The sequence below is a fragment of the Moschus berezovskii genome, chromosome 16, assembly GCF_049115385.1.
Source record: "Moschus berezovskii isolate FMDL1 chromosome 16, NW_MosBer_1.0, whole genome shotgun sequence".
In the NCBI taxonomy this organism is placed as follows: Eukaryota; Metazoa; Chordata; class Mammalia; order Artiodactyla; family Moschidae; genus Moschus; species Moschus berezovskii.
In genome coordinates, this window is record NC_142475.1 from 19,588,422 (window position 1) to 19,612,125 (window position 23,704).

A 23,704-nucleotide genomic window follows, 5' to 3' on the forward strand; every position below is an offset into this window, starting at 1 on the left:
TAACCGTGTCAATACTGTATTGCCCTTAGTTTAAAAAATGTACAACTACATAAATAAAAACTATTGTTTCTTCAGTATTACTTGACATTTCTTCTGTAATTTATTTAAAAAAGTAAATGTAACAAGATACTTAAAAAAGGCTAGATACAAAAGTAGTTCAGCTGCTCACGAACATTTAAAATTTTCCAAAATGTATCTTCAATAATCATGATCTTATAAAACATTTTACAGTTATCAGAAAGTGCCCAGGCTGAGTTTACATAACTGAAATGCCTTAGTACAAATGTCTAGTTAGAACTGAAGTGCAGTATACCTGACTGACTGCTCACTGAAACAGGGATACAAAGAAAAGAGTTGATTGTGATAAAGTACTGCGCATTGGCCCCCATCATATGTACAAAAAAAGTGCCCTCAAATGAACAAAGTACATGCAAAATATTAGTGATATCATTTAATATCCTAGAGCTCAATGCAGTCAAACCGCAATGAAAGTGGTTTTTATAGGTAAAAGTGATTTCATTTCTTAAGATCTGAATGTTCAGAACTTTTTTACAAGTTCTACATACGATACACAACCGCAGCCAACCACAAATTAAACACCATAAAAAAAGTTAAAATGAAACACAGAACATACTTAATTTTTTATTTTGAAATTCCCTATTCCCTCTATACAAGAACCTTTGCTGAAACACTTTCCACAAAGGCAGCAGTGAATTTTCAGAACGTTTTACATTTTTTCCCCTCAGCAAAAAGATAAATCACAGTGTAAATTATGTTGTTCTGCTGTCATCTTTGGCTGGGGTTAGACCCAGAAGTTGTTGACTAGCAAACCATTATAGTCAAATGTTGCTAGTGCTCCTCAGGCCTTGAAGCTACAAACTCAGCAAGGAATGTTTGCATTCATCTCTTTAAGGTACAGGTACCACAGGGTATGCGACAGCATCAACTTCCATAAACTCTTATAGACAAATGGGAAAAATCTACAAAATTAGCAAGTAATATTACACAGCAATACACACATTTTATACTCTACACAAAACCAAAATTCTTGGTCTTAATGGCGAGTAGCAATTTCTGTTTGAGAATCTGTTTAGAGGAATAGAGTGGGACGTAAAGTCGAGAAATGCAAGTATTTGCAGTAGGAAGGTGTTGGTCATCTGGTGGTCTTATTGTGATGGAGGGCATAGGCTGAAATCCTTCTTCACTGGCTGGTAATGAAGGGCTTGAGGTCCAAAAGTAAACCTAAACAGGAGTATAATAATTACAAGTTTGGCTTGGAGATTAACATTCAATCCTTAATTTTGGCAATTATACATACACCCCCATTCTTGTGTTAAAACCTACAAGGGGTATTATTTAGAAGTGTCTTTTAAATTTCTTATATTGAAAAGGAAAGTTTCAGGGTTGGAAGAGAAAAAAGTGTCAGGTATGTAGAAAAGTGATGTTTCAATGCCTCAGCTTCTCATTTGTAACATGAGGCTACTTGATTAAATGCTGTCTAAAGGTCCCTCTAGTCAAGGCTATGGTTTTTCCAGTGGTCGTGTATGGATGTGAGAGTTGGACTGTGAAGAAAGCTGATCGCCAAAGAATTGATGCTTTTAAAACTGTGGTGTTGGAGAAGACTCTTGAGAGTCCCTTGGACTGCAAGGAGAGCCAACCAGTCCATTCTAAAGGAGATCAGTCCTGGGTGTTCATTGGAAGGACTGATGCTAAAACTGAAGCTCCAATACTTTGGCCATCTCATGTGAAGAGCTGACTCACTGGAAAAGACTCTGATGCTGGGAAGGATTGGGGGAGGGAGGAGAAGGGGACGACAGAGAATGAGATGGCTGGATGGCATCACCAACTCTGTGGACATGAGTTTGAGTGAACTCTGGGAGTTGGTGATGGACAGGGAGGCCTGGCGTGCTGTGATTCATGGGGTCGCAAAGAGTCAGATACGACTGAGAAACTGAACTGAACTGAACTGAAGGGCCCTTCCTGTTGCTAAATTTCGCAGGGCATCTCTTAGTAGGAATAAGGTACAAGGTCTCTGAAAAAGGTTCAAAATTCACAGAGGCTACCAAAAAGTTATTCTGCATTTTATCTACTAGGAAAACCACCCAATACTTTTCAGTGGTGCACTGTGATACACAATAATTTTGTAATAGTAATTAAGTGTCAGACAGCATCTACTGTACATCAAAATCCATGCAATAAGCCACACTAACATTGAGTTTTAAAACACATCTAATTTGTGTAATATAGTGTAAATTACTTTTTCTTTAAATATAACCAAAGATATACTTTCCTGAAATATTTTTATTATACATACCTTTCCTCACTGATAGCAGCAGTGACTATCTCTTAAGGTAAAGCTTTTAAAATCTTGCATTTATGGTACACAACTAAACAGACAAATCAAAGGGCTTCCTAGGTGGCGCTAGTGGTAAAGAACTGGTCTGCCAATGCAGGAGAGGTAAGAGTTGTGGATTCAATCCCTAGGTTGGGAAGATCCCCTGGAGGAGGACATGGAAACCTACTTCAGTATTCTTGTCTGGAGAATCTCACGTACAGAGGAACCTGGCGGGCTATAGTCCATAGGGTCGCAAAGAGTCAGACACGATTTAACACATACAAACAGACAAATATATTCATTATCTCAGAGTGACTAGGAACCCTAAACTAATTCCTGAAGCATAGTTATGTGAGAATTTTATAGGAGGAGTCAGGGAAAAACAAAACTCTTCAAGTGTCAGGGTCTCCAAAATCTTCAAAGAATTTATAAAAGGGCTGGAAGGTACTGTAGACATAAACCTGGCCCAACCTACTCATTTTACAGGTGAAAAACAAACAGTGTAAAAGTGTTTCTCCAAGGATAAATGTGGTTACCCAGAGCCAGATTACTACACTGCTGGACCTCCAAGAAGTTGGAAAAAGATAAATATATAACAGAGGACTTCTCAAAACTTTTACTAGTGAACTATGACTTTCTAAGCGGGAAATATACTATGTATGTAGTTTCACTGCACAACCCTGGGACCAGTAATTCAAGGGAGAAGAGTTTAGGAAACCCTGTTATATTCTTATGTCCCTGAGACACATATGGAAAAAAGCCTAACAACATGTGAAGGATAACCTCCCAAAAGAAGACGAGGAGGAGCTAGAAGACACTGTGATATACTGCTAAGCCCAAAGAATACAGGAGTTTAAAGAGTGAAGCTCACAATTAAAGCTGCTGCTGGACATTTTGAGGCCCCCACAGAGGGAGGTAATCTCTCTCTCTCTTTTGTAGAAGACTGAATAGTTAGCAAACTCTCTTCTAGGAGACGGCGGGAATGCAGTGAGATTGTCACTTGACTGACTAGACAGGACACACTGGTTTTGCTCTGAATCCAGACTGACTACAGGAACTCTAAGAAGCAACTCAGGTACTCCTGAAACCAACAGGTGCAGATACAGTATCTGCATTGGTAGGGACTTCAGGATTGGTCTACAAGTTTGTGAAAGTCAAAATACATGGAATTATAAGGAATGAACCTAGGAAGCAGCCTAGGAAACTACCAGATGGCTACATCAAGAACAAAAACCACCTGACAGCTAGGACTGCTGGACAACCTGTCGTGCTACAGTAGGGAAATACTGGAAGGCATCTGGATCTGGGGCCACGTGAAGATGAAGGAATGCTAAACGCATGGCCCCCATCCCACAAAAAATAAGTTACTAGCTACCTTTAAAGGTAAATCGGAAACTGCAAGCTTTATGCTTTCCTGCCCAACTATTTCCCCCTCTCAAATAAAACTGGGGGATATATCTAGAAATTGTATCATTTTTTATACATTCCATAGAGGTTTGGTTTAGAATACTGAGAACTAAGGCTGGTTCAACAGGGGAAATGTCACAGGGAACTATGAGGAATACGAATAGAGATTTTCTGGATAAGGAATGTCCCTCAAATTTCTACAAGAAACTGGACAGGTTGATTTGGATATACTCACAGTTGGAGTACATAAACTCCACAGACTTGATAGACTTCAATATGATCAAAGTTTATACTGTCTTAATTTATGATTAATTTATGTGTTAATTTATTAACTTAATAAGTAATAAGATTAAAATCATAGAACATTCCCTTCTCCAGGGGATCTTCCCAATCCAGGGATCAAACCTGGGTCTCTGTCACTGCAGGCAGATTCTCTACCATCTAAGCCACCAGGGAAGTCCTTATACTTTAAAGATTAAAATCATAGACCGAGTACCCGTAATTAAGTTTCTCTATTCATAGTATACAGAGCAATTACGATTCTATTAAAAAATTTTGCAAACACTTGCAACTAGTCGAAAAGATTAAGGATGGAAGAAAGAAGCCACTAACATACATTAGCACTCACTACAGGGGGAAAAACAGGTCTCAACAGTAAGCTGGTATTATATCTTCTGGGACTAAGGATAGCATTTTCATAGCTAAGATATATTTCACTCTGTTTATAGTTTTACTCATACTTCAGATGTCCTATTATAGAATAGAGAAACAAAATTGCCTTTTATTTCTGACCTTCAATTTCCTTAGCCAAAATTAAAATCATTACCAATTTTAAAAAAAGGCTGTCTTTCATATAAAGTATTTAAGGTTTTTACAGTTTTTTCTACAAATTTTATGAAAACACTTACAAGATCTTGTCGTTCTGTCATGCTCATCTTCTCTACAATTGACCAGAACCACCGCTTGAACTGCAAGAGCTTCTCAGCATTTTCTCCTACAAATAAATATAAATTCAATAAATATTCTGTATCAGTTGTATTTTTAGAATACTATTTATAAAATTAAAATGTGAATGGGGGGGTCTAATCCTGATACGGGAAATTAAGACCATTTGCATAATGTGAAACTTCTATCGTTCATTAGCCTATCTCAATGACCAAGACAAGAAAAACGAACCACTAGCCTCAAAAATCACATGATTTTAATTCCATCACTAAGTCATGATTCTTCTCATGATGTTAAACCAGTGCTTCTCAAAGTTTAATGAGTTTACAAGTCACTTGGGAGTTCTTTTTAAAATGCAGATTCTCGCTGCAAGAAGAAAGGGGAAAGAAACCAGAGATTCTGCATTTCTAAAAAGCTTCCAGATGATGCTGATGTTGTTGATTTGAGGATCATACTTGGAGTGTCTTTAGATATTTTTTCCCCTACTAGATTTTTGGTTTATATCAATAAATAAACCAAATTCTTATGCCATGAATATTGAAAACCAATTATTCTTCAGCACAAAAACTATTATGCAGTGATCTGCATGTTATCAAGCATGAAGGAAAAACAAAATTTACGCAAATTTAACTTACTATAATTTGACTGAAGCTGTTTGCAAAATATGAAGAATGAAAGGGAAAAAACTGGTACCTTCATGTATGGAATTAACCTTGGACTAGAGGTATAGTCTTCTCAAGAATTTCTTGGAAGTTCCAGTATTTTATTGTATGTGTTAGTCACTCAGTCTTGTCTGACTCTTTGCGACCCCAGAGACTGTAGCCCACCAGATGCCTCTGTCCATGGAATTCTCCAGGCAAGAATAATGGAGAGGGTTGCCATTCCCTTCTCCAAGGGATCTTCCCAACCCAGAGATCAAACCCTGGTTTCCTGCACTGCAGGCGAATTCTTTACCATCTGAGCCACCAGAGAATCCCATTTTATTGTATAGTCACAGCTAAAAAATCTACTCCTAGAATATGGAACTTTGAAAAGAAAAAGTTATAAGAAATCAAGCACTGAAGACAAATGTTATTCTAGGATTATCACTGCCTCTTGTTACTCTTTCTAGATTCTTCATGTGGTTGTGTGTTATATGTCTTTCTAAGCGTTCTCTGGGTTGAGTTCTGAACTTCTAAAAAGTGAAGTTCTGTATTTTTTAGTTTCTTATTAACAAATTCAAAAGAGAGGCAGAAGGGAAAAAAGGCTACATCATGCAATCAAATTCTTTAGAGGGCTTAAGAAACATGAATTGGGAAAGGCCAAAAGAACTGTCATGTGGATTATTTTTTCTAAATAAAACCCTTTCAACACAGTTGTTCACCACAAAGAATTTTTACTATTTCATACTAAACCATACATTCTTTAAAACATAGAAAAATAAAAAAATAAAAGAATTAAGAATAACCTAATAATAAGCTATCATAGTCCAAACAAATCTTAAAATATATAAAAACCAGAGTAATAAACAGCATTTTCTAAGTCCCTATAAATAGGTTAAGAATCAGAAACCCAGAAAACTGACTGACCAAATTATCTGTATACTTTATTTCTTACATAAACATTTAATAAATTTCATACCTGATTCATCATTGAAAGAGGTGAAACTGATCAGCATCTGCACGTTAACCTCACCACAGCCATTTACCAAAAGCCTAAAGTCTTCTGCTGTTAAATCTTCTAATGAATTTTTTGGAAGCACATCCAGTAGACCTTTCCTCATTGCCTAAAGGATTTCAAAAATTACCTATTTATTACTATCAGTACTTTATTTTCTACATAGCAGTTATTATCATTAAAGCCCAATGTCTAATTTTAACAGCCTAAGAATACTAAATAATACTAAAAAGTGAAGTTCTGTATTCGGAGTTTATTAACAAATTCAAAAGACAGGCAGAAGGGAAAAAGGGCTACAGGTTCAACAGTAAAGGAGTATTATTTTATCTCAGGAGTTCAACAGCATTTAAAACTATGTTAGTAACAAACAGGCTGGTCATTAAGAAAGAATCTGTTAATCATGCTATCCTGTCAATATCCTAGGAAAAGTATGATGATGACAAAAACCAATATCCCTGACACAAACTTACTGAGAAATGCCAAGAACTGTTCTAAGCACCTTACATGTGTTAATTAATGTTAATCTCATCCTCATTTTGCAGAGAAGGGAACAAAGGCACAAAGTACCTGAGTTGTTTGCTAATGTCATACAGCTAGAGCAGGCTGCAGCCATGATTTGAACCCTGACAGTGTAATTCCAGAGCCCACACAATTATTCCCAGCACAGGGACCAAAACCACTTCATAAACATTTCTCACCAGGAGGAGAAACAGTTAACATAGTGAGTCCGATGCTGCTCTTTAGAAGAGTCTGATGGGAGGATGGTCCTTGACAGGCATCTGGAAACTTGGCTTTTCAATGTTCCCTACATTATTACTAACTGATGTGGCAATAAGCTCTGCTGTAACAGCTTGCCTAGACTATCTGTGCAAAGGTGATTTATGATGAACATGTGTTTTTCCTCTGGGAGTCTGACAGGACTCTGATATTTCCTCTGCTAGTAGGACTGGTCTCCAATAAAAAAGCGGGGCCCCAATCTTAAGTAAGCTTCCCTAAACACAAACACTGCATACGCATTGCTGGAATTCACTGCTGGAGGAAGAACATGTTGTTTTTTTGTGACAACTTATACTACCAGAAAGAGAACTTTGAAGCTTGGAGGAAGCTTGGATTCCTCCAGACTCTGTCTGACGTAAATCTCCCCTTGTGAGAGTCCTTTTGCTGTAATAAACCATACCAATAACTGTCTATGAGTTCAAGGAGTCCACCTAGTGCGTCACCAGAGGCATGGATGGCTCCAGGACTCCAAAACGATAGTCATCTGAGTCCCATAAAGCATCCTTTCCAAATTTTTACTCACCAGATCTACTTTCTGATCATTACATGGTTTTTCCAAGTAGTTTTACCCAAAAGAAAGGAGTTGGTCTGGACTCGGGTACAATTTATACTGTATGTAAACTCATTTTGGTTTTAAAATTTTTGACCCTTCATAAGCAAGCTGAATATACTGTAAGCTAGTTTAAAATACAGAAGATACAAATAGCCTCATCAGATCAAGTAACATTTTCTGGAAAAAACTTACATGTAATGGCTGTTCTGCAACTACCAACATTCTATGTTCAGCATATTTCCGCACATACTCATAAACATTCTGAGGAGTGACTGGTATATTTACACCATTAGGAATAAGTTCAACCTGTGGAAAATTTAGCAGTGCCATTTAAAACCAATTTTGACAGAACAGGAATAAGTTAACAGTTCATAAAACAATTTCCTAAAATTTTAGAATCTAAGACAATTCTGTATCTGACAACTAAGAAATGCAGACACTCTAGGCCTAAGTAACTATAAACTCTTCAGCCTTTCACTCTGCCTCGCTAACTCTCCACCGATTCGTAACTTTCTCCTCATCTCCTACTGTGTATTTGTGTGTGTGTGTGTGTGTGTGTCTCTCTCTTTCTCGGTCCCTATCTATCTAAATTGTTTTTCTATGTATCAAGCACAATAGACTAACCAAATTCATTTGTTTTACCTGTCCTCCACCTTCTTCTTTACACAAGTCAATTGCAAATGCCAAATCCATTGCTGAGAAAACAGCATCAGCATCTGAACTCTGAGAAGCAAGAATAAGTTGCCGCAAACTCTCGTACATCACAGGGTCAAAAAAAGCAAAATCGTGCCAATTGACCTAAGAGAGTAATCATATGAAAATGAATTATGAAAGAAGCATCTTAATTGAATTCGTTAGTTAAGCTGAAATCTATGACAAAAATTTTATCTAATTTGAAGATATACGATACACTGATAAAGAATCAGTTCAGTTCAGTCGCTCCAAGAATAATCTCCCACTAATATAACTGATCTAAAGAGGTAAACTTTTAATAAGTCTTTGGCTCTGATAATACATTTAATTTTCGAAGTATGAAAAGTATATACTTTTTAAAAATTTAAAGCCAGGAGTGTAATAGCTTTAAGGTTCTAAATTTATTTGTAGGAACCAGCACTAATTATTAAAAAGTGATTATGCTGAGCAGCTGATCCTAAATACACATCCTGTAATTCCAGATGATAAATCTAATGCTCAAAGGACTTCAGTAACTTGCTGAAGGTCATATCATTGGGTTATAACGAGTCTGTCTGATTCCATGACCTTTTCCATAAACCTTGTTAAAGGCTCAACATTTCTATGCTGCTAGCTTTTAAGTCCAGTTCTTTCTCTGCACAAGAGCATTTTATCTGGAACACATTAAGATGTCAATAGAGTCAGCATTTTAAAAAAAGGAAAAAATATATATCAAAGTATGGTATGCTGTAATAGAAAACAATATGCACTAGTGGGTTTGAGCAGAGAAAATTATTGATAGACCACAATGTTAACAATGCTAACTCATATCAGATGTGTGGTGTGCATCTGCAGCAAAGGCCATAAACTATTTTGTTGTTTACAGTGTATTATATAATTAGTATTATGCATTAAAGAATGTGTTTTTCCCCTACCTTCCCCATCATAAAGGAATGTACAAGCTGTCAAACTATCAAAACACAAAAGAAAATAAGCAAATTCTGTCATCAAGAGATAATTATCAAGCATTGCTGAGCTAGACGTTCTTACCTTCTTTTCTCCCTTCTACCAACATACATCTTACATACAGTTTTGAAGCTAGGAGTGCTCTTCTACTGCCATTACTTGCTAGAACAAATAATAATAAAACTTACTGAGCACTTACTATGTGCCAGGCACTATGCTGTTGTCTTTACCATTGTATAAATGAGGAATAAACATGCAAGGATTTGTCTGCAACGGGATCCAGGTCCGTCAATCCCTCTAAACTCACCTCTGTGTCACTCATTCTTCTATGCTGTCTCTTCCATGTATTGAGATTTTCCCCAATGTCACTAAATGCTTGAAAATGACTTTATAATGACTAGAATGCTTTAAAATTTAATATTAAGTTAATGCCATAACTATATATTTTATTAAAAAAATTTTGCAACTGTAAAAGCAGTTAGATTCATTAAAATCACTTACTTTCCTACCAAGCAACACTTTAATCACATGTCTATTCAATGTGATAGGACACAGTTCATTCTGTAATAGACACAGTCCAAGAATCCTAAAAATAAAAACAAATAGTAATTAAATTAAAAAATTCTAGACTACATAACTCCACATACATAATATACATACTTAAATAAATTTTTATAGTAGAACATATATATACACATTTTACAGACTAAAATATTTTAGAAAAATCTCATAAACTGAAATTTTTTAAAAATTTAAATAAAAGATTAGAGTGACTTTACCTGCCAATATTTCTGAAACAATTCAATCTTGCTTCTGTGTTTTTGCCAGGCCTTGGAGTATAAAATCCTCTTTTTCCAGGTTGGTAAAACAAAGGGGCGTTGTCGTCACCATCATCTGTATCATCTAAATCCATATCTACTACACTTCGACTAGAACCATGACGCTTTCGGTTTTCCTAATAACAGAGTATCAGAGATTAAGTCCCAAGAGTTTATATTTCAGTATATGTGTATACAAGAGTGATTATTGTTTAAAAATACCATTATAACCCTCTTTAAAATTAGTAATAATCCAGGTACCCCCTCCAAAAAAATTAACTAAGATTTTTAACATTACCCAAGATTGATATTTAACAAAGCATACAAACTGGTTCTCTTAAATCACTTAAATGTAAAGTTTGATAGGTAAAGCAAGTTTCATATTTAAATATAAATAAACTAATTCATTCTTTCAGAATTATGATATATAAAGCTTGTGCCTGTTAACTTCTCTGTCCATTTAAGTAAAATCACTCAATGAAACTCTGGTAGCTTCTTTTACCTTGATTCCTTAAATTTATTTTCCCTTGAGAGAATTCTGGATTGACAATTTTAAAGGCACTTTAAGGATGATGCTCCAACTGTCTTCTAGCCTTCATAGTTTCTGATGAGAAATCCACTGCCTTGCACATTATTGTTTATATGTAAGGCACTATTATTTTCTTATTAGTTTTATAGCAGCTTGATTATACCGAGTCATAGTTTTCTCTCAGTTTATCCTGTTGAGGGTTCACTGACCTCCTTGAATCTGCAAATAAATATGTCGCGCACCAAATTTGGGAAGGTTTCAGTTACTATTTCTTCAAATATTTTCCTGTAGCAATCTCATTCTCCTCTTCTGGGCACTCCAATGACATTAATGTTTAACATGGTCCAATAGTATATTAAAAAGCAGAGACATTACTTTGCCAACCAAGGTCTGTCTAGTCAAGGCTATGGTTTTTCCAGTGGTCATGTATGGATGTGAGAGTTGGACTGTGAAGAAAGCTGATCACCGAAGAATTGATGCTTTTGAACTGTGGTGTTGGAGAAGACTCTTGAGAGTCCCTTGGACTGCAAGGAGATCCAACCAGTCCATTCTAATGGAGATCGATCCTGGGTGTTCATTGGAAGGACTTATGCTAAAGCTGAAACTCCAATACTTTCGCCACCTCATGCGAAGGGTTGACTCACTGGAAAAGACTCTGATGCTGGGAAGGATTGGGGGCGGGAGGAGAAGGGGACGACAGAGAATGAGATGGCTGGATGGCATCACCGACTCGATGGACATGAGTTTGAGTGAACTCTGGGAGTTGGTGATGGACAGGGAGGCCTGGCGTGCTGTGATTCATGGGGTCGCAAAGAGTCGGTCACGACTGAGCGACTGAACTGAACTGAACTGAACAGGACTCTGAAAACTGTTGTTTGAGGTTTTTTCTCTTTCTATTCTTCAAAATGGAGAGTTTCTATCTTCAAATTGATACTTTCCTATATCATCTTCGTTCTATTATTGACATATTCAGTGAACTTTTTAATTTTCATAAGTACTTTCTATAATTTTCCCTTGGTTCTTTTTCTATTCCTCTGTTGTGAATCTTTACTTTTCCATTCATTTGCTTATCTTATAGAACACGAGATAAAGTTTTTGATAATTCCAACAAGTGGGGTCATCTCAAGGTTAGCATCTTTTCCCAGGAGAACTGGTGAGTCTCTGCTGGTTCTTTGTATGTTGAATAATTTTGGAGTGTATCCTGGACATCTTTTTTACTAAGTTATAGAACTCTGGGTCTTGTTGAAATGATATGGAGAATGCTAAATTTTTTGGCTTTGGTAGTTAATAACCTGGTTAGGTTCAGAGCGGAAGTATCTTCTGTGTGCAGTGGTCCCAGTGTTGCTTAGTCGTGTCTGCCTCTTCGTGACCCCACGGACTGTGGCACTCCAGACCCCTCTGTCCTCCACTATCTCGTGAAGTTTGCTCAGATTCATGTCCACTGAGTCAGTGATGCCATCCAACCATCTCATCCTCTGTCACCCCCCGTTCTCCTCCTGCCCTCAATCCTTCCCAGCATCGGGGTCTTTTCCAATGAGTTGGCATCAGGTGGCCAAAGTAGTGGAGCTTCAATAACAGTCCTTCCAATGAGTAGTCAGTGGTTCCATTACCAAAAGCCTTTTAATTCTACTATGGGTCTGTTCTGCATATGCACCATGTGGGATAGTCTGGCAGTACAGTTTATTTCTTAAAGCATGTGCTATCTTCCAGTTAAGATGGAGTAATGGGGATCAGCTTTACTCTCCTGCCTGAAATAATGCCCCAACAGTTGTTTCTCAAGTTTTTACTTCCCTCCAATCTGTGTGCTACTGTTTAACTTTTCAGAATTCTCAAGCAATTCCTTTCTTAATTTTTTCCAGAGTTTTAAGTTGTTATCAGTGAAAGAGATATGATTATAGCTGGCACTGAAGTTCTCAGGTAGCTTACAAATTGAAATACAGCATGTACTTAACAGACAAGAAAGAATACTAGAGTGGGTAGCCATTCCCTTCTCCAGTGGATCTTCCTGACACAGGTATTAAACCTGGGTCTCCTGCATTGCAGGTGGATTCTTTACCATCTGAGCTATCAGGGAAGCCCACAAAATATCCCTTACCTGTACTTTTTCTGAAGAGTCTAATAATCCAAGATCCAGGATACTATCGGCTCCATTTTCCCTAAAAACAAACAATACCTTTCATATTCCAGATAACTGAAATTTCTAGAATTTAGTGTAGAGAAAACCATATGCATTTAAATTTTTAAGACTTTATCAATATATTTAAGTTTTGAAGTAAATAAGTATCTAGGACACTTTACGAGTCTTAATGAAGTTCTAAGAGCAGAAATGTCAATAATATACACAAAGATACTACATGTATGATCCAAGACAATGAACTAAAGGCTACCCGATTTAAGACAAAATAAATGCAGTCTTCATAGGGGGACTGAAACTTGAGCTCAGGGAAAACATTGTAAAAGAACAGGAAAAAGTTCAGAAGGCTACCACAATAGGAATCGAATGTTCCAGGGTATTTAATTTTTCTAGAATACTAACAAATTCACTGTTCAATCCATAAAGGCAGGTGAAAGCAGTCAATATTATATATTCTTGTATTCAACAGAAAATACTACCAAAATAGCAACCCTTACATATATTTACAAATGTCTTCCCCCTCCCCCCCAAAAAATGCACATTATTTGCAACTTTTTATATAATGGGCTAAGCTATATTAGTGTTGCTGTATCCAGAGATGAAGAGGAATGAAAATGTAGTACATAAAAGTCAAGAAATGAAAAATAGTTAACAGCCAAGAAAAGAAACTTCTAGCAATAGTCTTTGACTTGGACCATTCAAAGGCTCTGAGATTAAGTTAAACGGCTGTTTACTTCAGGGTTTAGCCAACCCACTTATCCATTTCTAGGACCATATCTAATCTTAGAAGTTCCTCATTCAATATCATGACTGGGAGGAAAAAAACAAAACACATCTTCATTTAAAATAACATTTCAAAACCGCAAACTGGACACTAGAGGAGCCCCAGGATAGGAGGGCACAGATTAACTGTGGCGTATCTTCTTCTCACTTTAACCTATCACTCGGGGAAAAGAAGGGTAAGTAATTTAACTGTTAGATATTTTTAAGTTTTATATTAAAACAAATATATTGCACAATAAAAGCAAACATTTGCATGATTTCCAAGATAAATCAGGATGCCTAAAAGAAATTTCTTATTTACTACAAAGACTCAGGGATTACACCCAGTTCCTTGAGGTTTCTGGCCTTTGACATTAGAGGTATTCAGGTGGAGAATGAGATATACTTCTTATAAGTTAATTTCTAAATAAGGTTCATAAAATTTATCTTCAAACCTAAAGTGACTGCTAAAATTCAGCCCTTCTAGTAACATGTGAAACTTGGCTGTCTCACTCAGATTTTTAAGCCATCTCCTAAAATTAAAACCATTCAAGTCTTACACTATTTAATATAGATTGTAAGATATGCTAACACCTGTATCCTAAAAATAAAGGAGCTAATGTTTAAAATGTCTTCCCAAATGTGCATATTACCGTCCATGTGCAATAATGAGTTCCATGGCTTCATCTACTCTTGCTCTCAGAGAATCTTCACTTGCTAGAAGCAGCAGCAGCTGAGCTGGGGATAACTCCAACAGCATGCCAGTGATTTTACTTGCAAATGCCTATAAATGACAAACAAATACTACTTGCCTCTACTCTCTGAAACCTCTTGTCCAAATTAGCAATGTTTTATCAAGGGGGAAAAAAAGGAAGAAGAATATATAAGAAACTTGGATAACAAACTGAAAAATTTCCGAAATATTTTCTAATTGGAATCTATGAAGAAGAGAAAGGGAGGAGACGTTAATTTTCTTAACCTGATAAGGGACATCTATGAAAAAGGCCACAGCTAACACGATACTTGATGATGAGAATTGTAATGTTTCTTCCCATTTGACACTGTACTGCAAGTTCCAGTTAGTACAAGAAGGCAAGTAAAGGAAATAAAAGTAATCCAGATTGGAAAGAAGTAAAACTCCTTTTTTACAGACAACAGATTCTCTATGTAGAAAACAATGACAGAATCTACAAAGAAGTCACTAGAACTAACAACACATGAGTTTATTTTATGAGATTAGAAGCTTAATTATAGAAAACTTTGGTAGGGAATAAATAATCTATGCATTACAATCTTATTAAAGCTAGTTTAATATTTATTTGTTGACAAGCCTTTTTAAGACTTTTGATATTCATGAGTAAACCTAAAACTACTCAAGGTCCATTTTTTCCCCTTCTTCATCAGAGGCCTGGAAATATTTTTTTTTTTTTTCATTTAGTGTAGGAAAAAAGAGAGGGAAGAAGTGAAGGAAGGAGAAGCAAAAAGAAAAAAGATGCCCGTATTTAAGGCTAAGGATTTACTGAAATATAACTGATTTATTCTGTTTTATTATTCTTTTGCTCTAGTATGTACATGTAGTTATGTATAAAGACAAAAAAGAAAACTAGGTTATGTTTCATATCATATGAAAGAAACCTCTGACAGAACATTCAAAATAAAACCTTCCTGTCATATTTATCAAGTGAAGTACACTATTTGCAACATGTTCCAGCTACAAGCTGATAACAAAGTTGGCTTTAAAAAGCAACAATAATTTGTACAAATAAATACAATGCACAGACAATCCTTAGCACAAAAGGAAATTATTAGGCAGAATGTTAACCTGGCATATGTAATAAAATAAACATTAAGCTATATACAATTACTCTCCAGTAAGTGCTGCTTCTTTCCCTCCTAAGCTTCCTTTTTTTGGCAGTCCTCAAATCACATGGCTTTCCAATAGCTGACAACTTCCTAAGATACCAGCCTTAATCCAAACCTAAAATGGCACAGCCAGTTAAGAGGTAGCTAAGCACGCCATACGTACTGGTTGCATTGCTTGTACACGGGGATAAAGTCTCTCTCCGAGCGCCTGACGATGTGCCGGCAGAGGGTCAGGATCATCACTTGGATTTCCTTCAGAGGCTGGTCTGAAGGGCCTAGTGTCGATGGAAAGCTGTCTTCTAAAATCCCTGAAAGACGAACAAAGCTATGATGACTTCATTTCCCTTGTCTGCAAAATGGAAAATATCACTGCAACAAAGTGGAAACCAGAGCATGTGGTTAGCTCCAGTTATGGTACCAGGGTGGAAGAATGCCTGAAAAGAATGATGCTTGGAAAATAAAATTTATCTAGATTTTGTCACTTGAAAATCTGTAAGTCTGCATTGCATGTATTAATTTGATTCTAAGGGAACAGGACCTTAAAATGCCAGACATCAAGAGCCCACCCATATTTCCTGGAAATTTTAAGACAAAAGTAAAAGGCCACTCATTCTAACATGTGAAATACTGAACGTTTTAAATAACACAATTGCCACAAGTTAAGATTTTTAAAACAAATTTAGGAACTTTGGTGATAAATATAAAGTAAATGTAATTTCAACTGCCCCTGGGTTTCTAAAGCAGAACATATTAGTTAATAGTTGGTTAGACTATTTTAGTTACAATGCATCACTTATCCAATTATTACCTTTCATTTTCTAAAAGTTTATAATTGAGACTCTTATTTTCCGGCCTACCTCTAATTCATCCAAAATGATGGTACTCAGTAAAAGAAACAAAATCACCTCACCTATCCCGGTCTCTCCGAGAACCCGCTCGCAAGCCGCTGCTCCTCCTCATTTCCCTTTCTCTCTCTCTTTCCCGATCCCTCTCTCCTCTGTTTCTTAATCTCTGCATTAAACCTGGAAAAAAGTGAAATACACTTTGTTTATCTAAATGTAAATGCAACTACTTTAAATGTTACAGTCAATGTGAGGAAATGAGAGAAGCACAGTAAGAACATGACAACTGAAGATCATTTTCCTCAGCATCTGCGTCAGTGACTTTCTGTGATTCTCACTATGGTTTTGAGTGTTGGGAGTGATTGTGTAGAATGAATTTATCTCCTTATCATGTCAGAGCTGTGAAATAAAATGTAGCAATCAGGACTATGTTAGTTTCAACATAAACAATGCTGAGATTTCTTACATATTTGACTATCTTCTCTATTCTTAGTTTTTGGCATTAAAAGCATTTAAAGACACTCAGCTATTACTCTTTGTAAAACCTTAAGCATAAAGCAGAGTACGGTTTCCTAACGACTATGCAGAAAAATTCGGAGAAGGCAATGGCAACCCACTCCAGTGTTCTTGCCTGGAGAATCCCAGGGACGGGGGACCCTGGTGGGCTTCCGTCTGTGGGGTCACACAGAGTCGGACACGACTGAAGTGACTTAGCAGCAGCAGCAGCAGCATGCAGAAAAATTATTTCTGAAATGTCATGACTTCCTAGGTTTCCTCATTCACATTTTACAATTTTTTAAAAAACTGTGAGACTACAGAAAGTCAAGTGGTTAAACTAATAATGAAAGGCTGGGGTACGCCCCCCATCTTTTCATCCTTAATTCTTTCCAGATCTCATTCAGCTTCTATGGTTTACAGAACCGCAGTAAGATACAGCTATAGCCTAGGCATTAATAAAACACAGGATCCTGTTAGTTAACTCCTTCTCCCTCAATTAGTGTATCCATTCACCTACGAGACTGACGATTTCCCTACATGTATCCCGAGTTTCAACCTTTTGTAGTTTTCACATTTTAAAATACACTATCATAATCTTGAAAATCAGGTGAGAATCCTAACCCCAAAGTGGTGATCATTGAGAAGGTAGAATTTGCACCAGGATGTTAACACAGAAAACCTTATTACCAAAAAACAAAGTCTTGTAAATTAAACGGTGAAGTTAGTGAATAGCCAATTTATCTTTGGTTGTAAAATCCACCTCACTGGAGACTGGTAGAAACTCTGCAAATCATACTTTAAAAATCACTGTTATAGGTAACAGCATTTTCTTCTCAGTATCTGTACTAATTGGGAAATCCTGCAGTTTGCTCTTTGAATTTTTATATTACCTTAAACCTCCGATTTCCCAAACATTAATATTGAGATGAAAAACTCAATCATACAGTCATAACCATTTATGAAAATGAATGTGGCAGTAAAAGTGCCAACTGGTAAACTGTCAATTAGAGTAGTTTAAACAAGGTTAAGTAACTGATCTAGAATAAAATAGTACAAAAGTATAAAGTTCTCCAACTAAACACACATATAACCATGATAATCGTTTCAATCAAACAAGGAAAGAATTTTTAGGAGCTTGTTACCTCTAGAGTACTTACTTGTATGAGTGCCTTTGTTGGCATTTTGAATACAGTCTAAATTTGGCAGTTTTTCATTTGACAAAAAAGCTTGTGCAATGGCTGTATAAAAGCTTCGTGCTACACCACTGCCCTCTCCTGGTTCATCCTTAAATGTAACTTTTACTCTGTGTACAGCCATAGGTGTAGTAGCACATCTTCGACCAAAGTGATTGTTAAGTTGCCTCATGGTCTGCTGAATAAGAAGATCTCTATCCCGATCAACCTATTGAAACGCAACAAAAAGCAGTAAATTCAATGTCGGAAACCACCTTGAAATTTTTCTGTGTAAAATCTGAAAATCTAAGTTTTGCTTTTCCTTGATAGTTGAAATAGCTATGAAGTAGCTGGGTTCTCAAAAGCTTATACATTCCAAATAGGACTCTGAATCACACAACAACATCTTACATTAAATCAGGACAGTGGAATTTAACTCAATTAGAACATTTTCTTAAAAGATCTACCAGAACACAGCAATTCATCCAATTTGGGGATATAGCAAGATAAATTGCAAATAAAGTGTGAAATTTTTTTTAATAGCAAATCCTTAAAAAAAAGATATGATATTCCTTTACTATGGAATACCATAGCAAAGTAAAAGAAAAATGACAAACTGGGAAAAATATTTGCACCTTCTATTACCAAAAAAGATTGATGAACAGTGTATATCTATCACTTGAGTGAGTGAGTGAAGTCGCTCAGTCATGTCCAACTCTGCAACCCCATGGACTGTAGCCTACCAGGCTCCTCCGTCCATGGGATTTTCCAAGCAAGAATACTGGAGTGGATTGCCATTTCCTTCTCCAGGAAATCTTCCTGACCCAGGGATTGAACCCGAGTCTTCCGCATTGTAGGCAGACGCTTTACCGTCTGAGCCACCAGGGAAAGCACGTCTAAAAAAAACTGAGGAAAAAACAATAGGAAAAATGGGCAAAATATGTCAACATACATAATAGTTCCCAGAAAAAGCAGCAGCCATGGTACATGAAATCTACATAACAACGTTTAACTTTCCTCAAAATAAGAGAAATACAAAATAAAATTATACTGCCAATCAGATTGGCAAAAATCTAAAAATCTGACAACAAACTGCTGGCAAGACTTTGGAGAATCAGGCACTCTTGTACTGATGCAGAAAGTGCAAAAATATACAGACATTATGTAGGAGTATTTGTCAATATTTGACAAAATTATATATACACATGACCTCTAACCCATATCTAGGATTCTATCTCAAAGACACGTGAGCCAAAGAGAAATACACATAAAGTAATTCATCACACCACTATTTGTAACAGCAGAAGACTGGAAACAAACCCAAATGTCTATCAACAGGACACTGGTTGAAAAAAAACTGATAAAGCCATAAAATGTGGTACTAAGACTACTAGGCAGTTAGAAAACAGAGAGCAGAACACTACATTTCTCTCTCTATAGCCACGGTTTTCTCTCTAGGATATACTGTTAACTGGAAAAAATCAAGATGGAGTAAAATGTGTAACATTTTACTTGGGGTGTAATGCTTGGGGTGGGGAGTGAGGGACAGAGATGAACACACATACATGACTACATTTTTTGAAGGTGGGAGGGAAATAAGCTGGGGGGGAAATCAAAAAACGAACAAAAAATCCCAAAAGGGGGCAGGGGGAACCCAAAGTAAAGAGACAGGAATGTAAACTAGATTTCTCTGAATATAAACTTCTACAGAGTTCACCTTGCAACTGTAGATATTTTACATTATGAAACAAAACAAAATTAAAAAAAAAAAAAAAAAGGAGAGCAATCCCTAAAAAATGAAGGCGAAATGAACCAAAAGACCTTAACTGTGTGGAGATAAGATGGTAGGTACCAAAACCACAAAAAGAAATTATCTCAAGTGACTTCAAAACAATGTAATTTGACTACAAATCTCCAATTGGAAATGTTCTAAGAACAAAAACTGCAAGTAAATCTTAACTCTATTTTCAACAATCGTTTTGTTAGTAGTAGTGTTGATTCTAAGTCTTATGATTTTAAGACTGCTATATGCATGCTGTGGGATAAAAGCAAATGAGTAATTTTAGTGGTGTTACTGGAGAGCTGGAAATTATTCAGTTCAGAAGAAAGGAAGACTAAAGGGTGAAAACAAAACTTGTATTTCTAAATCTTGAATATGAAATGGGAGTATCAGTGTGAACACATGGTATAATTTTCTTATTTTTTTGAAGAAGCATTTCCTAGTTCTAACCACTAAAAGGCCTGGAAACAGTGACCAAGCCTATAGGCAGTGAACAATTTAAAGTCCAGATTATAATCTCAAAATACAATTTCCTGTTAAAAGGAACCAGGGCTTCTTGAAGAAATGGCTGATTTAAAGACTGTGACAGAAAATAACAGAAAATGAGACACATCAAATAGTAGGGAAGTTATCAAAGATTGGATGGACTCTCACTACAGTGAGAGTCTCACTTTCTCAGCTAAAGAAAACACTGTTAGAGCATCAATGAAATGAAGCACATCAACAGTTTAAATCTGTGTATTCACAACGATACTGAAACAAACCCACTGTTCCTCATTACATGATAATGGGAAACCAACTGCCAGAGATACCCACTACTCTAAATTCGGTGACTACCATTCATTTTCTTTAAATTTTTAATTACATAGTATGCATCTACTATTTTTGTTTTCAAACTTCATATAAATACTATATGTATAGTATCGTATAGTATATGTATAGTATAAGAAACTCTAAATACCTTTACCTCTAGTGATAAATCTCTTGACTGCTGATTTCTCAGTTTTTCCATTTCTCTACGGAATTTTGATTCTTTTACCTCAAAACCACCCAATTCAGTTAGGATCTTTAAAAAGAAAAAAAAAAAAAAAAACACAAAATGAAAAAACCCATAAATGCATGACAGAACTATTCTCTGAATACATACTTATCAGGCAGAATAGAATGTAAAGTGCTCAAAATACATACGGATCCAGGTTCTGCTCCAACATCTTCCATGAACACCCGGCCAAACAGTTCTAAAGAAAGGCGCCAACGTCCTAGCAGCATATCATGGGAAATTACCATTCCCATGAAGCTACACTGTGGCCTGTGAGAAATTTAAGGGGAGAGGAAGAGCAATTTAGCCAACTCTTAAAAATTTCCTGGTTTTTGGTCAATAACAGTAACTTACTTGGTCTTTTAATATTCTGAGATCTTAATTTATAACCACATACTACCTAATGGAGAATTTTCCTATTACTACTTGTTCCTTGCAGAACTTCTCATTTTTACTCTATTATTCCTTCTGTCCTTTATGTAAGGATACATCCCCAGGCTGCCTGCTATCTTCATCTTTAATTTACCTCCTCTCCTTAAAGTTCGGTGTCCATCTCCACTGGGTGATTCCCAGATCCCTCTTTAATTCAAACTTTCACAATGGACCAGAATTTCATTGTGTGAAATATATCCACTTCGATCACACTCAGCTCATGCTCAAAATGAGTAAAACTGAGCATGACCTCTTCACTACAATGACACTGCCTCCTAATTTCCTTCAATAGTACTGCCTATTTTCCTGTTGCAGACTTCAAAAAATTTTATTCTTCCCTTGGTTCCTCCAGAGTGATCAAGCCCTTCATGAATCTGTTTTCTTACCCCATGGTTTCCTTTTCATCCCCAAAGACAATATTCTACCTCAGACCCTTTTTCACCACTAATAACAGCTTCTCTCTCTGCCTCTAGTTCTTCTCTCCTTCAGTCTGTCTGCTTCTATACTTTCTAACCATCTCAGTCCAAATCATACTGTCTCTAGGGAGCTGGGGCCTCTCAGTCCACAATTCTTGTTTTTTATGGTTGTAGACTGCTAGACTGTGTATATATGATGTACATAGTTTCCTATACTAGCTTAACTCCTAAGCAAGAAAAAAAAAAGGAAATCTGACATTACATAACCAAAAAACCAAAGAGCGTAAAACAGTTACTAAACAGATCATTAGGTGATGAGCCAGACCAAGTCACACTACATACTAGGGCAAATTTTTACTGGGAAAGCAAAGAACCTACCTCTTGTAAGAGAATTACTAAATGTGAACTTGGCAAAGGAGTGAAACCAAGCAAATGTGTAGGTCACAAATCTAGAAACTACTTTTTTCACACGCCATCCTCTCCCCTCATTGACCACATCTGAGCTCCTGCTAACAAGTGTGTAACTGGCAATTTGATGTGGATATATACTTTAACTCAGCACTGAACATTAAAAACAGAGTCAGAATTTCTTCAATAAACAGAGAATATCAGAACAGCAATCAGTGACAAAACAGTCACAACTCCGTCCCCCAAAATCCAGAAAGCTCTTAATATTTTAAATATCTGATTATAAACCGAAAACAAAAATAATAACATTTCACCCTATTATTTATATACAAATGAAATACATAGATTATAAAGTTCTTAAATAAAAATTCTTATAAAAAGTATAGCAGCCATAAAGGAAAAGCACAGAAAAACTACCTTCACTTAACAAATACCTGAAAGACGCAAGAGGTGGCCCTTCACTTTCCGTCAGTCCTATTTCTGCCAGCAAACTGCTTTTCAACTGTGCCGCGAGGTCATGAGCAGACGGGCCTGGCTTTGAGCTCTCAGCTTCCTCTGGCACCACATTCTGTTCTTCTCCTTCCTTTTTTTGACGATTTTGCATGTTCATTACATTTTTCAAATTGGCAGCGTAAGACATTTTAGTTGGAAGAACCTATGAATTTTTACATTTAAATGTTAGATATGAAGAATAAATTGACTATAATTTCCTTTTCAACTTACTAATATTCAACAGAAATCACATGGAAGTTCAATAATCCCTTTCTGGTACTTCTAGTTAGGAAGATGCAACCTATTTCTTGTCTGATTCCCACAGCTGAGCACCAATTCCATGCATTTACCACAGCAGTCTTAGAGAACTTTAAAAGGCATCTTTATAATATTTATGGTTACTTAAGCGTCTTATGTACATCAAATCCTCCCTTGTCACTTAGATAATGAAGAAAATTCCATTCAATTCCATTCTTCTATATGCCTGCTCTTAAACATGTTATTACTTTTTCACTGCAGAAACAGGACAGTGTAATTTCAGGCTCAAAAACTAGATCTGTCACTTCACTCGTTGTCTAACAATAGACATCCCCACACGTAATTCTTGTAACCTTTCTTTGCCTTACCTATAAAATCAGGATAATAACGTTTTCTACCCAACATGGTTATAAAGACTAATTGAGACAGTGCCCAGGAGATAGAGTTTTTCAACAAATATTAGGTATTATCATTATTAATATTACTTTATTTATTCCCATTCTATATTCAAAAAGAAAAGTTACAAGTCAATATATATGTTCATATGTGCAAAAATTTAAATATTCAGTAGCATTACAACAATCAACCCTGAAATAGGTGAAGCACATAATGAAACTACCATTTTACAGGTGCATTAGCCTGACATACAGCAAGTCTCAAAGTACACTAATGATACTGTTGAATTCATAAGGGAAGAATTTCTGATACTTCTATTATTTGAGAAAATACAACATTTTGAATTAATGCATTTTCAAAAAACTGAATGCCTGGATAAGTGTTCAGCTTACAAGTATCATATTGCAATGATTTTTTAGTATCTTACCTCAAGGCAGTTTCTATCCACTGTAACCTCCATTAAGCATTTCCCACTGCTGGCAGATGAAGAATAAAGACCCTGACTTGGGCGGCCAAAAAGATCCTCCTTTCTGGCATTTGGCTGGAATTTTAAC

The 23,704-nt window shown here is 36.2% G+C and overlaps 1 protein-coding gene across 7 annotated transcripts in view; it reads right to left on the minus strand.

Moving 5' to 3' along the window:
- Positions 1-617: 617 nt before the first annotated feature.
- The window catches only part of UBR5 (ubiquitin protein ligase E3 component n-recognin 5), a 140,247-nt gene continuing 117,160 nt past the window's right edge, over positions 618-23,704 (minus strand). For 5 of the 7 annotated variants that reach the window (XM_055432502.2, XM_055432504.2, XM_055432507.2 and 2 more), the window contains exons 44-59: positions 23,578-23,691; positions 22,439-22,659; positions 20,898-21,018; positions 20,671-20,775; positions 17,915-18,158; positions 16,328-16,439; positions 15,581-15,725; positions 14,208-14,338; positions 12,754-12,814; positions 10,091-10,266; positions 9,813-9,897; positions 8,316-8,471; positions 7,866-7,979; positions 6,308-6,452; positions 4,651-4,736; positions 618-1,242 (exon numbers count right to left, since the gene is read on the minus strand). In XM_055432502.2, coding sequence (XP_055288477.1) covers positions 1,030-1,242; positions 4,651-4,736; positions 6,308-6,452; positions 7,866-7,979; positions 8,316-8,471; positions 9,813-9,897; positions 10,091-10,266; positions 12,754-12,814; positions 14,208-14,338; positions 15,581-15,725; positions 16,328-16,439; positions 17,915-18,158; positions 20,671-20,775; positions 20,898-21,018; positions 22,439-22,659; positions 23,578-23,691 — 2,229 coding nt within the window. In that variant the 3' untranslated portion in view covers positions 618-1,029. The remainder of the gene's footprint in view (positions 1,243-4,650; positions 4,737-6,307; positions 6,453-7,865; positions 7,980-8,315; positions 8,472-9,812; positions 9,898-10,090; positions 10,267-12,753; positions 12,815-14,207; positions 14,339-15,580; positions 15,726-16,327; positions 16,440-17,914; positions 18,159-20,670; positions 20,776-20,897; positions 21,019-22,438; positions 22,660-23,577; positions 23,692-23,704) is intronic. The other 2 variants (XM_055432506.2, XM_055432503.2) reach the window with 1 other exon arrangement.